General features: G+C 39.4%; 2 protein-coding genes across 2 annotated transcripts in view; one reads left to right on the forward strand and one right to left on the reverse strand.

The window, feature by feature from the left end:
* The window catches only part of ATP10D (ATPase phospholipid transporting 10D (putative)), an 86,368-nt gene extending 82,665 nt beyond the window's left edge, over positions 1-3,703 (forward strand). Inside the window, exon 23 of the mRNA XM_040966357.1 lies at positions 2,105-3,703. Within this exon, the coding sequence (XP_040822291.1) occupies positions 2,105-2,408 (304 nt within the window). The 3' untranslated portion in view covers positions 2,409-3,703. The remainder of the gene's footprint in view (positions 1-2,104) is intronic.
* A 1,951-nt stretch (positions 3,704-5,654) lies between these two features.
* The window catches only part of CORIN (corin, serine peptidase), a 197,838-nt gene continuing 189,927 nt past the window's right edge, over positions 5,655-13,565 (reverse strand). The window contains exons 20-22 of the mRNA XM_040966358.1: positions 10,108-10,379; positions 8,321-8,454; positions 5,655-5,971 (exon numbers count right to left, since the gene is read on the reverse strand). Of these exons, the coding sequence (XP_040822292.1) occupies positions 5,789-5,971; positions 8,321-8,454; positions 10,108-10,379 (589 nt within the window). The 3' untranslated portion in view covers positions 5,655-5,788. The remainder of the gene's footprint in view (positions 5,972-8,320; positions 8,455-10,107; positions 10,380-13,565) is intronic.

Here is a 13,565-nt window from a genome sequence, read left to right on the forward strand (position 1 = left end):
ATTCATTAGCCACAGCCCAAAAATGCCAGCAGCCACTGGAAGCAGGGAATATACCCAACCCTGGAACCTGCAGAAGGAGCACGTTCTGGCCCTTTAACACTTTGATTTTGGTCCAGGGAAACTGATCTGGGATCCTTGAATTCCACAACTAGCAGAAAATAGAATTTTATTGTTCTAATACCAGGCATAGGAAACCCTTTTCCTACTGAGGGCTACCTGGGTATTTATAACATCAGTTATGGACCATATAGATGCTTGGAAGAACTTATAAAAAACTCATCTGTGCCCAGACTATGTCTTAGAAGATTATTAATTTTTATTTCATTCCATTATTGGAAACATGTCTACTTAGACAATAGTCATGTGTATGTATATACACAACGTATAGAAGCTCTGTTTATCTCTGTAATCTGTCACCTTCAAACAGTATGATTTGGCATTAATTTGAGAAGTCATATTTTATTCCTTAAGGAACTTAGCCTAGTTTTGGAAAGTTTATCTGCATTACTGCCAAGCTAACCTATCATGAGTTTTCAGACTCATCCCTATGGTGGTACATTTTCTTTAGTGTTCCTATTTTTATTTGTAATCTCATTTTCAAAACAATGATTTGCTAAAAGTAATGCTGTGTTTGCAGGTTGTGAAACTTGCTTTAAAAATCTGTATTTGCCTCAATTTCTTCATGTTTCTAAGACATTTTAAATGCTGAGACCTTATTTGATATTGTTGCTGAATTATATTCATAAATAGCACATTTATGTTTTTTCAAAAATTAACCTTCTACAGTTTTATTGATTCTTGAGGCCCACCCTGTGGTTGCCTTGGTAGACCCAAATGATTGTAGGGACCCTATACAATCCATAGACTGGATGGCCCACCCTGTTATTGGCCATCTAGTTTATGACAGCTTGTTACAGCATCCACAGAAAACTAATGTAGTTTTGGCACCTAGAGGATGGATGCTGTTGTGACAAATAACCTATACACACAGAGTGGTTTTGAACTGGAAGAAGGTAGAAAGAGGCTGTTAAGAATTTTGAGGCACATGACAGAAACACTGTAGACTTCCTGTGGCAACTAGCAGAAATATAGACATTAAAGCCATTGCCAGGAAAGTTCCAGGGGAAAAAAATGAAGAGCCTAATAAGCATAGACTGTGTCATTTTGAAGAATACGTGTGTCATCGCACATCACTGCTAGAAATGTGATTGTTGGAGGCACTGTGGATGTCAAGCAGAAAGCAAGGATCATGCAGCAGGAAAGGTGAGCAAAGGGGATCTTGGCAGCATAGTGGCAGAAAATGTAGCTGAATTTTGTTCCACAGTAGGAAGGCAGAATATATCAGCAATGAATTTGGGTATTGGAGGAGATTTAAAGTATTGAAGGGAAGGCCTGGTTCTCACTGATTGAAAGGAAAAAAAATCAAAGCATAGGGATTTAGGTCAGACCTGTTAAACCAAGTTGAACTAGGTTTGGGAAATTCCAATACCTCCTGATTTCAGAAAGTTGGTAAAAAAATAGAATATTGCCAATTAGGAGTGTGTTCTGGCATAAAGGCCATCAGCGTAACTGAACAACTTTTTGTGGTAGAACTGAAGAAATTAGGGATGACCTTTGGATTCCCCCAATCATCTGAGAATCCTGGAAGAGTATTATACAGGAAAGACCTGTGGGCCTCTGGCTTGCCTAGTGACAAATGCCCAGGACAGATGGGGGATATTCACAGGGGCTTTGAGAATGGTAAAGAAAAATAGCTGTCATGTTAAAAAGTGCTAACATTCTGCCTACATTATATGTAATATTTCACTTAACATTATGCATATGAGGTAGCAACTATTTACCTGTCTACTTTTTTTTATTACATTTGATGTTATGAGTTTTTTTTTTAAATAATGACTTATGGGAGCATTTTATTCTCTAGTATTTTATAAGTGTTTTTTCTCCATTGAATTCACTTACTCTTTTCTCTTTCACCTCGGGAGCACTCAGGTACTTTTTACAACTGGTTAGCATTTGGCTTGGGTTTGGTTTTGTGGTTTGTTGGTTTTTTGTCCCATGATGCATTGGATGTGAATGTAATTTTGTGACACTCCTGGTAACCTAGGTTCGCATACCGAGTTCTTCAGGGATCCCTGTTTCCATCAATGATTCTGAGAGCCAAGCACTTGGACAGACTCACTCCAGAAGGAAGGACTGAAGCTCTCAAGAAGTGGAGAAAGGCTAGCGAACTGGATCAAGTGACCTCTGAGTGTGCTGACAAATCGGGAAAAACACCTCTGTCTGCCCTTTCTCCTGAACTGACCTTGAAGACAGCAGCTTCCTGCACCATGGAACAAGGGAATGGTCCTATGTGTGAAACTGCAGTAGACGTAGGCTGTTCTGGAACTAAACCCTCAGAGACGTGTTAAAGCAGGGCGCCGCCTTTGGAATTGTAAGTTCTCTTTCAAGTTTTTGGAAGAGAGATTACCAGGAAGCCCCCCAGCAAGTAAGAATCTCTTGTATTTTTGTACAGGGACCTGAACATCTTTTTGGCCTTGGAAAATTTAATTTGTAAAACGGGGATGGTGTTTTTGCCTGGGCAGAAATTAGTATTTAATTAGGAATCAAATGCTTTTATGAAACTTCTAGGATTTTATAAAAGTGTTTTGTTTTAGAAATGAAGACATTTTCCAAGGGGTCCATTTGAGATGTATTTATTGTGCTGAGTGCACTCAATCTTAGGAAAGACATTCAGTGAATTTCTTTAGGAAAAAAATGTCATTCTTTGGAAATCTGTCTTTAAAGTGGCAAAATTTACAAGTAAACTCACAAGAACCTTTACAGCATACCGAAGAGGATAAAATTGCATGGTTGAAAATAGTTGTTGGGAGTAGCTTTTTTGTGTCACCTGAGAAGACGACCCCCCCCCTTTTTTTTTTCTTTTGCTGAATGTTTTTGGCTTGTTTCTCATTGCAGTGTTCTGACGGATCCTGCTCTGGGAATGGGCAGGAAAGATGCTAGGGTTCCATCTGGTACCAGGAATGTGTTCTCTCAACTTCCCATGGGGAGAAAACCCAGTCAGAGGTCTGCTTCTGTGCAGATGTTGTCAGGAAGTACTCACGAGATGGCTGGACAAAAATACTCACACAGCACTTTTGTGTATTTGGAAACGAACACTAGATCAAATGAGACAACGGATTTCAAAATAATCTGCTAGAGGCTGCCTGTAGTGTTATCATATTCTAGGTTGTTCTCCAGAGGTTTTCTTAAGGTTCTTAGAATATGTTTTTAGTGCATTTGAGGACAAGAGGTTCTACAGCAGCTTCATTGCTATTGCAGATCATGTGTGCTGGCTTTAGCTAAAAGGAAACTGGGGAGTTTATACCAAGAAAGATGGCTAGGTGCTATTCAACATTGTGCATGTTTGTTATTGTCAAATTCTGTTTATCCATTGGAAGCTGTCAGTCACCCATCACCTGGGCTTACTTCATGCATCTGTTGATGTCCATGTGTCTGTATCAAGGTTTGTGACTTGATTATTCTCAGGGACTCACTTTCTGCCTGTTGTCTACAATCCTGGGAAGACTTTTTGTAGCCTTCTGATATTACAAATAGTATTTTCTACATTGCCTAGTTCCTACAACTTTCAAATACCCACATGTCTAATGGAAGGTCCTTTCTGCTTCCTCATGATTTTTTTAAATAAACTGTTTAATATGTATTGGAACATTGGTATCGCTCATGTATACTAACCTTTTTATGGAAAGCTGAATTCTAAAATGTATCTAACCCCCAGGAAAAAAAGACTTGGGATCTGTATGAAGGCTTAAAGATTCACATGTACAGGTAAGTAATTTTTTGCATACGAAGTTATCCAAGCTAATATGTTCTATTGCCTTTAGTGTTCAGGACATTTCACCAAATGGGAGCACCAAACATTATGTCACTGCTCCTGCTAGCCAAAGAAAACTGATAAATACCATTTGTGATAAAATTTTATTGCAAAAGATCAAATAACTGGATTAGGTTCCCTGTGGTGCTGTGTTGTCCTTAAAAGTCCACATAGCAGGGCTCATGTTCTTAGTGAACACTCATTGAAGGACTTGTGACTGCTATACGCCTCTAAATGCAGACCCCACCATGGAGCCATTGGTCCTCTCAAAGAGTATACATACGCATGTGAGTATGACAAGCAGGTTTTAATTGGTGGAAGGTTGGGGGCAGCATACTGGTACAGAAAAACGATTTCCTGAGGTTTGCCATTTGTGCCCTATATTCATCCAAGAAGGGTTAAACCATTTTACTTGTATTGAGTCATTTAAAATAAGTACAATACATCCATTTCACATTGCATTGAGCAAAACCAAGTTGGCCCAGTAAGTACATGCCCATAGCTGTAACAAGACTGACATATGTTCTTGAACTTTCATACATTTGTGACAATGTCAGGATTTCACACTCACTAGGTTTATACAAACTGTAGATGAGATGAACAACGTGGTAAGTATAACTTTGTGAATTCCGTATATGTTAATGTATAGAAAAGCGTATAAAAATACATGTATAAAATTGCAGTCAGTCTCTTTGGAAATCAGACAGCCCAGGTTGCTGGTAGGATTACCAGGAAGTCATTCAAAATGCATTAGGATATTGCAAAACATGTATAATTAAATTATATGTGAAGTTTGTGTTTTGAAGCTTTTAACTGGAGCAAAGTCCTTTCAGCCACAAATTGCTTCAGAAGTTGATTTGTGTAAAGTGGCCTAGTACTTAAAAGCATCGTTAAAGTTATGCTTAATTAGAAGAAGAAATGACAACGTGTTAGACTTCTTTGGGGACAATTGCAAAATGTTTTACTTCATGCAAAATTTCACTGGGCTTTGAAATATTTTTGTGATTTTTGTGATGAACACTGCAAAACTAAATTTTCATATTTAATGGGGGGGTGGAGTAAAATTTAATTTCATTTAAAAAAAAAATTGCCAAAGAACTTGGTACAGACTGGAAAGATGCAAAGTTTAATCACCACTTCATTGTCACATAGGTAAACTATTGTTCATGAAATAGTGACCTATTTGTTTATATTAGCTGGATGATTGAGATTTAAACAACCAACTCAACACATGCCAGCAATGGGGAAAGTTCTTCAGAAACTTTTCTACATCACCATCTTTATTTAAATCCAGAATGGACTTTCCTGTAATACCAAGTGTTAGTACTGATGTCTGAAAAACTTGGTGTTCAGCAGTCCTTGCTTTTCTGGCCACACAGATGTATGCTTTTGTCCTATCTCTGTCAAAAACTCCAGGATTATGCACACTTCAGAAGAGCAATAGTAAATAATGTAAGCACATAAGTCATCTTGACTGTTAACCGCCCAAAAGCAAGGACCCCACGTTCATACTGAAACTTTCCCCTAAGCTGCTGTGTGTGAGAAGCAGACACTGGCAGAGCTCGGCCAGCCTGGATCTCCACAGCTTCCTTCTGTGACCCGGTGTCTTAGCACCTACAAGCTTTGCATCTCTCCAGAGTGAATTTCATGCTCTAGTTAAGGTTAGGCAAAAGAATCAAAGCCTGCTTTGCCTTGTTTTCTTAAAGCCTTTCTTTAAAATTGGAACAGAAGGAAAATAAAGTTTGAAAAAGAAACTGATTAAAATTAACTCAAAGCACATTTGAAAGTCTGTATACCATTGAGCTTCTCCATCCAGAACAAGTGCTTCTGGTTAGCCCTCCTGCAAGAAGCTCATCATTGTCCAAAAGGCCGTTTTCTTTGAGTGCCTCTGGTAAATGTCTCTGATCCTCCTCGCAATTAGTTCAGGAGAAAGGTCTGGATATAGATCTCCCTTTTAATCCATTTGACAAAGTAGGACACATTGCTATAAACTCCAGGCCCCAGAACTTTGGAAAAGCAGACGGAGCCCCACGAAGTTAAACCAAATAATGTCCACTGTCCTCCAGGCTGCTCACAAACCAGGGGCCCACCACTGTCACCCTGTAAGGAAGAGCAATGGGCATTAGTCACTGGTCTTTAGAACCTGAACCTCCATGCTGTCCCCAGAGTAGAAGAAAACTGAACTCCACTCAACTTCTTGGAAAATTTACAGAAGGCTTTCACTGGCAGCCTGTAGAGAAAGTATGCCATCCACTGTGTAAATGGAGTTTTCAAATGAACATTCTCAACTCTGTTCTAGAAAAATGAGTTGAGTGACTGGGAAGAGATTGTAGTCTTTCCATGAACTCAGACATTTTCAGTAATTTCATGCACTTACTAAGATGTTCTAAAGGGTTGTCTATTTTAAATTTAATGCATTCAATTGGAAATCTCATAACTAACCTCATTCTTCAACTGAGTTCTCAGAACCAAGACAAACATTGAGACTCCCCAGCAATCAATATGGTAAGACATTCTACAATCTGATTGCATTTTTAAGATTCTTGCTATGTAAATGAATGCACTAAGGATAAATATATAGAATTGTTTACTATGCTTAATAGTTCTTAGGACTTTCACATTTGGATAGAAACTACCTTGTAAGAATTGTCTATAGTAAGGACAAAAGAAGCTATAAATGAGATACAATTAAAGATAAAATTTATAAATAGGTACGAAAACCTACTGACATGTTCCTCTGAATACTTCTCATGTTAGCTTGCTCATTTTCTCATGAGATATTTTGGAATGTTTACTGTTATGGCCATTTCGTAGATAGTAGGACTAAAGTACAGGTTAAGCAATTGTTCACGGACAGAGCTGAAATTTGCACCCTAGCCGTTTAGCAGCAGGACACCAAGTCTACATACCAAGCTATGTTGCTGCTTCAAAGGTGAGTGAATATTGCTGTGGATATAGTGATCTTTTATAACTTTCTGAAGACCTAACCCTAAATGCTTAACATACTTTACAAAGTTCTGAATAAGTTTTCTACCTGAAAGCTTAATTGAAAAGACTGTTTAAAGCTAAATTTCCTGGAAATGATTCTGTAAGGCATACTTTGAATTTTTTAGCTCATAAATATTAAGATGCCCCGTTACTTATGTTGAATTGCCCGTTTGGCCAGAGTGATTAAGGTGGGAGAGTTTTATGGAAGCAGGCTGTTAGCTGAGTGCTTAAAAAGCCTGTATCACACATCAGTGAACCTGGGGCAGACATCAGAGATGGAGGACATAGAGGAAGTTGCACATATAGTAACTCAGCTAAACCTCAAACCACTTTGCAGACTCGACTCAGCTGCATCTTGGTCATGAGAAAACTAACCAGAGGTCATATGACTTCCCCATTGAGCAGCTTACTGCTGAGACAAGTCCAAGGTTACAACCCAACATTAATCTTCCAAGACATGTTTTTAAATTTTCTGTTTGGAGAATCAAAATAAGGCCCCTGGTACAAAAAGGAAATATTCTACAACTGTCCACTTCAGTTGAATAACTTGGAACTATGAACCAGAAAGAAAGCTGGCCTTGGTGAGACTCCAAAGGAGCACTCTGCTTCTAGCATAGAAAATCAGGGCTAGCTAGCTGTCATGGAATAGGCACAGTGTCATTTAGTTATTCTAGGTTAATGGTGAGGGCATTGTTATATCTTTTTTAGTAGAAAAATGTGGGGGGACAATTTGACGTACTCTAAAGCGGTAACATTGCAAAGGTGTGTCATAACAATATAGTAAGATACCCACATTCCTCTCTGTCTCAAACTGCTTTGAATGCCTGTATATTTTCATTTCTCTCTGGGCCCTAGTCCAATATAACAGTCAGCAAGGTTCTTATTAAAAATGCTTTTGAGGATTGCTAGGCTGGCCTGCTCTGTACCTGTTTGTGAAGAACCCAGAATCTCTAAAGTTTGAGGACATGCTGGCAATTAAATGAGGCCTACCAGGACCAGACAATGCCACTGTGATGATATCTGAGACAGTGCCTTCACGCCAGCACTCTAATGGCAGAGAACTTCCTCTGGCACCCCACCGCTTGCTCACTGAAGCCGCCAGCTTGGAGTCAAGGTTACTACTGATTCTTAAAGACCTTGTCTCTCATAGCCACAAAAATGGTTGAATGAGGTGGACAAAAATATGGGTTTTTCCTTCTGTTTCTGGAAGAGGGTGACATTCTCCATAGAGTAGATAGGAGAGCTAAAAGCAATCAGCATGAAGGGAGGGGATGGAGGATGTTAGGGCGATTGCCTGGGTACCAAACAAATAGAAAACATTATAAAATAATTAAACAGTTGGCAGCAAATACTCTTTGAAAACTCTTCCCAAGGGGCCTTGGGTGAATCATGAGGAGTTTACATGGACCTAGTGCAGGTACTGCCAAGCCCGATATCCTGTGTGAACAGATAACAGCTTACCATGCAGGAGTCCACTGTGCCAGATTCATAGCCTGCACATATCATCCGGTTGGTGATTGTCTTCATGTCAAAGTAGGACTGACACTGTTCCAGAGAAATAATGCGCACCTCTCCCTCTTGCAGTTTAAAAGGCACTGGAGTCAAAGAAGAAAATACATAAGGTGATTAAATGGCCCAAAGCTGAGGGCTGCACAAGTAGGAAACACATGGTATTACATATCAAGAGAATCGTGTTTTGCAGTGGAAAGGACAAGGCTTGTTTTGTAATCGGGTTTTTCCAAACAGCAGTGCTCATAGTAAGTCATTTGGTGATGCCAACTTAGTGATGAGTTATAGACTTTTCCCACAAGGTCTGTGGCAGGAAACAACAGATGTGATCACGATAGGAGATGTCAGAGAGAGACCTGCTGCAGAAGGGAGGTGGCCAGACTAGGGTCAGCTCAGCCTGTCAGTCCTGCCCCACAGCACCACAGGAGGAAGACTTGCCCTGTTCTCATTACAAAAAAGCCTCTAATCATGTGTTCTAATCAAGTGTTTAATGTAAGAGCTTTTAATCCTAGAGGTTAGTACAGAGATGTGAAAAAGAACAAAACCACCTCCCGGTTGTCAACAGAAAGATCATATGAATTCTGTCTTGCTTGAAAGTGCTTGAAGCAAGACAGTGAGCCATGCCATTCTACAGAATTGTACTTCCTGTTCCTCCTCCAATCAGTGATGCTGAAGAAGTGTACACATACAGGGTACTTTTTTGAATAAAATCAATGTGATCTAGTGGAAGTTTATTATTGAAAGCATGATAATTCAAAAAGATGGTTCATATTTGTTGGGTACTTACGGCCAGTCAGGCACTTACTACCTTTAATCTTACAGTAATCCTCCAATTTTTTTGCCAGTTATAATAAGAGCAGTACACAGTCTTACTGTTCATGCTACACTATGTATATGGTATGGACAGAGTGATATGACATAGCTTTAGCAGATTTCATGGATGAGGTGGAAGGGGAGATAATTTAAGTATTCTGCTCTTATTACCATGACAGTTACAGCTTTGAACAAGCAAGATATGCAGACATAGTGGCATTTTACATCTAACATTGCCTTGGATAGTTTTACATGTGAGCTTTTTCTGAAAAAGGCATCAACTCCTAATAACTTTTCCTTTCCAGCCTTTAATTGACTACACAGGAAAAGAACTCAAAGCATATAGGGCTCATTTAAAAAAAAATCCTTCAAATTGGGCAGTTCCTAATATCAACAGGAAGCCCATGGGCATCATCGTTGCTGGGAGCTATCACATTATACTCAGAGGAGGCATTGAGGTTTCACTGTTTAAGTCATCTCTGGAACCTATTAACTCATTTTCTATTAAACTGATTATTTCTTTTGAGAAGGACTTCCATGTTTTACAGCAGATGGGGTAAGATCATAAGACTGAACTGGAAGCATGACCTTGAAATGGAATTGCCTGGCCCCTGGAGAAGCCCTCAGTGTGTCTGCCCACAGATACCCCAAATCATGGAGTTCCAAAGCAGGACTATTAGAGTTCACATGGCATGGTGACACTAGGACACCTCCAGGGGCACCCCAGAGAAGCTGAGGTATGAAGAATTATTCTTGAGGTTGCCTCTGACTTTAGATGGATCATAAATGTCTGGTTGGCATGGAAGGGACACTGTGGCATACCCTTCAAATACATTTCCAGAAGTCAATTGGGAGAATTATGAACAAAGCCTAGAAAGATGTGTTTTGAGGAACAACCCGAAAGGCAAATCCATTTGGGGTCTTACTTTTGTTGCCCATGTGGCCCCAGCCTGTGATATAGCAGTATGTATCAGGTTCCAATGACTGCTCCGGGCTGGGTAAGCAGACAGGACGCACGTAGCTGGTCTCATTGATGTCTTCACTGAGCTCCACTATGCTGATGTCATAGTCCACCACCGCACGGCTGTAACGAGGGTGCAGGATGATGGTCTTCACAAAACGTGTCTGCATGAACGCTGATGGGTGGTCTAGGTTGTTAATGCCGAGCACCACTTTCCAAACGGCAGCATTTTCTCTCCTAAAATAACAATTCAGAACTACTGGTATTGGAAACCCTGACTTTTCTTTTTGAATTCACATAGGATGCTTAATTATTATTTATGTAAGTACCATGCGTACCTCTTAATGTATTCTTACAAACATAAGCAACATTCACATAATGTCTATTCAGTTCTCAACATCATGCTGTCATGTCAACTTCATCTAACCCTTACTACAAGCCCACCACTCTCTATGCTTGTCCCTGGTCATTATTTTTACTGATATTTCTTTTACATGCATAAGGACAGAGAGATTGAGTTCCCACATGCTAGTTCACTCTCCAAATACTACAGGTAGGTCTATTTCAGGCCAAAGTCAGGAGCCAGGAACCTGATCCAAGAACCAATTCACATGAGCCACCACTGCTGCCTCCCAGGCTGTGCATTAGCAGAAAGCTGAAGAAGCAAAACTGTTGGCTCCAGGTATTCCTATATTGGATGGGGTCTTTTAATTAGACTTGCTTAAATTTTCTTACTATAATCATGGAGATCAATGACAGGGATTGATCTAATGTTTCCATTACAACATGCTCCAAGACAGTATCTCTGTGACAACTGTTAACTCTGCAAGCCTTTTACTCTGTGTTCGCAAGGCCTACTACCTGCGTAATGGATTCTCAACAAAGTAATTATGATTCAGTATGTTTTTGAAAGCATCCATTAATAGCAGACTACAATCATGTAGACAGACCTGTCCTCATCACTCCCTCCCGTCCCATTTTTTTATAGTTCCTTTCTCTAGAATGGCCAAGGTGTAATGTGACATTTACTGGATCATGGTATTTGCTATTGAGGAGTAGCAGAATTTTAACATGGACACTCATTTATACTATAAAACCATAAACCAGCCATGCCTCACACTCTGCACTTGAAAGCTTGTGGTCAAGTCAAGTGAAGCAAGTTGATCTGTTCAAATAGAAGTTTTCCATGATGAACATAATGTCACCTTAGGAGCTTTTAAAATTCCAAATTTTTAAAAGATGTATTTGCAACAGAGCGGGCACATACACAGACCTGCCATCTGCTGGGTCAATCTCCAGTTGGTCACAACAGCTGGGGCTGGGCCCAGCTGACACCAGGAGACCAGGGCGCCATCCAGGCCTCCCACATAGGTGGCAGCAGCTGTGCCTGAACCACCATCTTCCGCTTCCCAGGTGCGTAAGCACAGAGGTGGACTGGCAACATAAGCTATTGGCACTCCAACCCAGGATATAGGTGTTCAAAGCAGGGACTTAACCTGCTGCATCAAGGTCCCTAAGTATTACTTGTGCTATGGGATTTCTAAGTTCTGGTATCAACTAGGTTTACTGGATATTTAAGGAATGATGACAGTTTAATATATATATAATTATTTTCCTCCCTCTCTTTTTTCTTTCCCTCCTTTTCTTTCTTCTTTACCTTGTTCCCTGTTTCAATACAGAGGTGCATGACCATTTGAGAAAACATTCATTTCAAATTCTGTTAACACATCTGAAATTAAGCAATACTTTATCTGAAGTTACTTCCTAATTAATAACTTCTTGCTCTTGACGAAGTTAAGCAGATAATTTAAGCATAACCAAAATTTTAAGTCATAAGCATTCTTTCAAATGGCTAGACATTGTAAGTTATGTGTAACAAAATGAACATATGATTCCAGACCTAATTAATATATTCCAGTTAATGTAATTCTAATAGTAAAAAAAATGTGCCCATGAAGCTGTTAACTATTATAAATTGTATCCACCTGCCTCTTGCTACAAAAGCCACTGTCATTATGGCATTAATGCCACCCAAAGCCATAAAGAAAGAAACATGAGGAATTCATACTTTCATAGTCACTGATAATATTCTTTTTTTCTGATATGAGTATGATGTGAAAAAAAAGTTTTCCACTCAGTTTGGGAAATCATTAACTTTGCCTTGAAAGGGACACCTGAAAAAGGATATATGTTTAAATGTAATAATATTTAAAGACTGAATGTGCGCTAAAAAGAATGAATCTGGGACAATGGCATAAACAGCTCCACTTCTGGGCAAAACCCTGAGAAAGGAAGACAATTTTGAGCTCCATGAATGCCCATCACCTTAAGAGTTCAAAAATGTCCAGTAAAGCTGATGACCAGTTACCATTAAGAGGAACTACATTAGACTATGATGTCAGGAAAAACTGATAAAAAATTTCCACTATCAAAAGAATATCATCCTAGGGGACTCTCATAACTGCATCCTTAAAGTTTGTACAGAGGCCAGTAGTGTGACATAGGTTCAAGTTGCTGCCTGGGACACTGGCATTCCATATAGGCATGGTTGTGTCCTGGCTGTTCCATTTCTATCCAGTTCTCTGCCAGTCCTCTGGGAAAAGCAGTAAAAGATGACCCAAGTGTTACAGGAGACCTGGATGAATCTTCTGACTTCACCCTAGCTCAGCCTTGGTTGCTGTTGCCTTCTGGAGAGTGAATGGCTGGGAGATCTCTCTGTAGCACTGACTTTTCAAATAAATCAATCTTTGTGCAAAAAGAAAAAAAAAACCCACGCAAGGATTCTAATCCTTTAGGAATGAGTAAATAGGCCAAGGTGAAACAAAATAAAACCAGGGGTGACAATCTGGTAACTGCAATGAAAATGGCTAAGGACGAGATTAAAAGGCCTATTTCTCCTGTCCCTCTTGCTCTAGATAGGGAATGGAGCCTAATGAATACACTCTACAGGTGACATTTTAATAGTATATTACCAACTTAAAATTCTTCTAATACCAACTCTGAAAATCTACCTTTACGTACCTGAGAAGCACTACAATAGCCAGAAGAATTGATACTGAAATGCAGTCACAACATTTTTTAATACAATAGCCAGTCACATCTGTTTATATTCTGCTACACTCTGGTTTACATATGGAAATGTAATGAATATTTATTTTCTATATCTTTTTTCAAAAAGCCCATGATTTTCATCTTGAGTTTAAAATTAGAGATTTCAAAAAATAATTTTTAGCAAGGGAAAATTATAGTTAATGGTTGTGATTAGAATCACATATTGAAGCTAGAACATACTGGGTAAAGCTGCTGCTGCCTGTAGTGCCAGCATTTCAGTTTGGTGCTGGAACAAGTCTCAGCTGCTCCACTTTCAATCCAGCTCCCTGTTAGTGCACCTTGAAATGCACAAGATGATGCAAAGTATTTCAG

Source organism: Ochotona curzoniae, unplaced genomic scaffold (assembly GCF_017591425.1).
Source record: "Ochotona curzoniae isolate NIBS_2020 unplaced genomic scaffold, NIBS_Ocur_1.0 scaffold_4505, whole genome shotgun sequence".
Classification (NCBI taxonomy): domain Eukaryota; kingdom Metazoa; phylum Chordata; class Mammalia; order Lagomorpha; family Ochotonidae; genus Ochotona; species Ochotona curzoniae.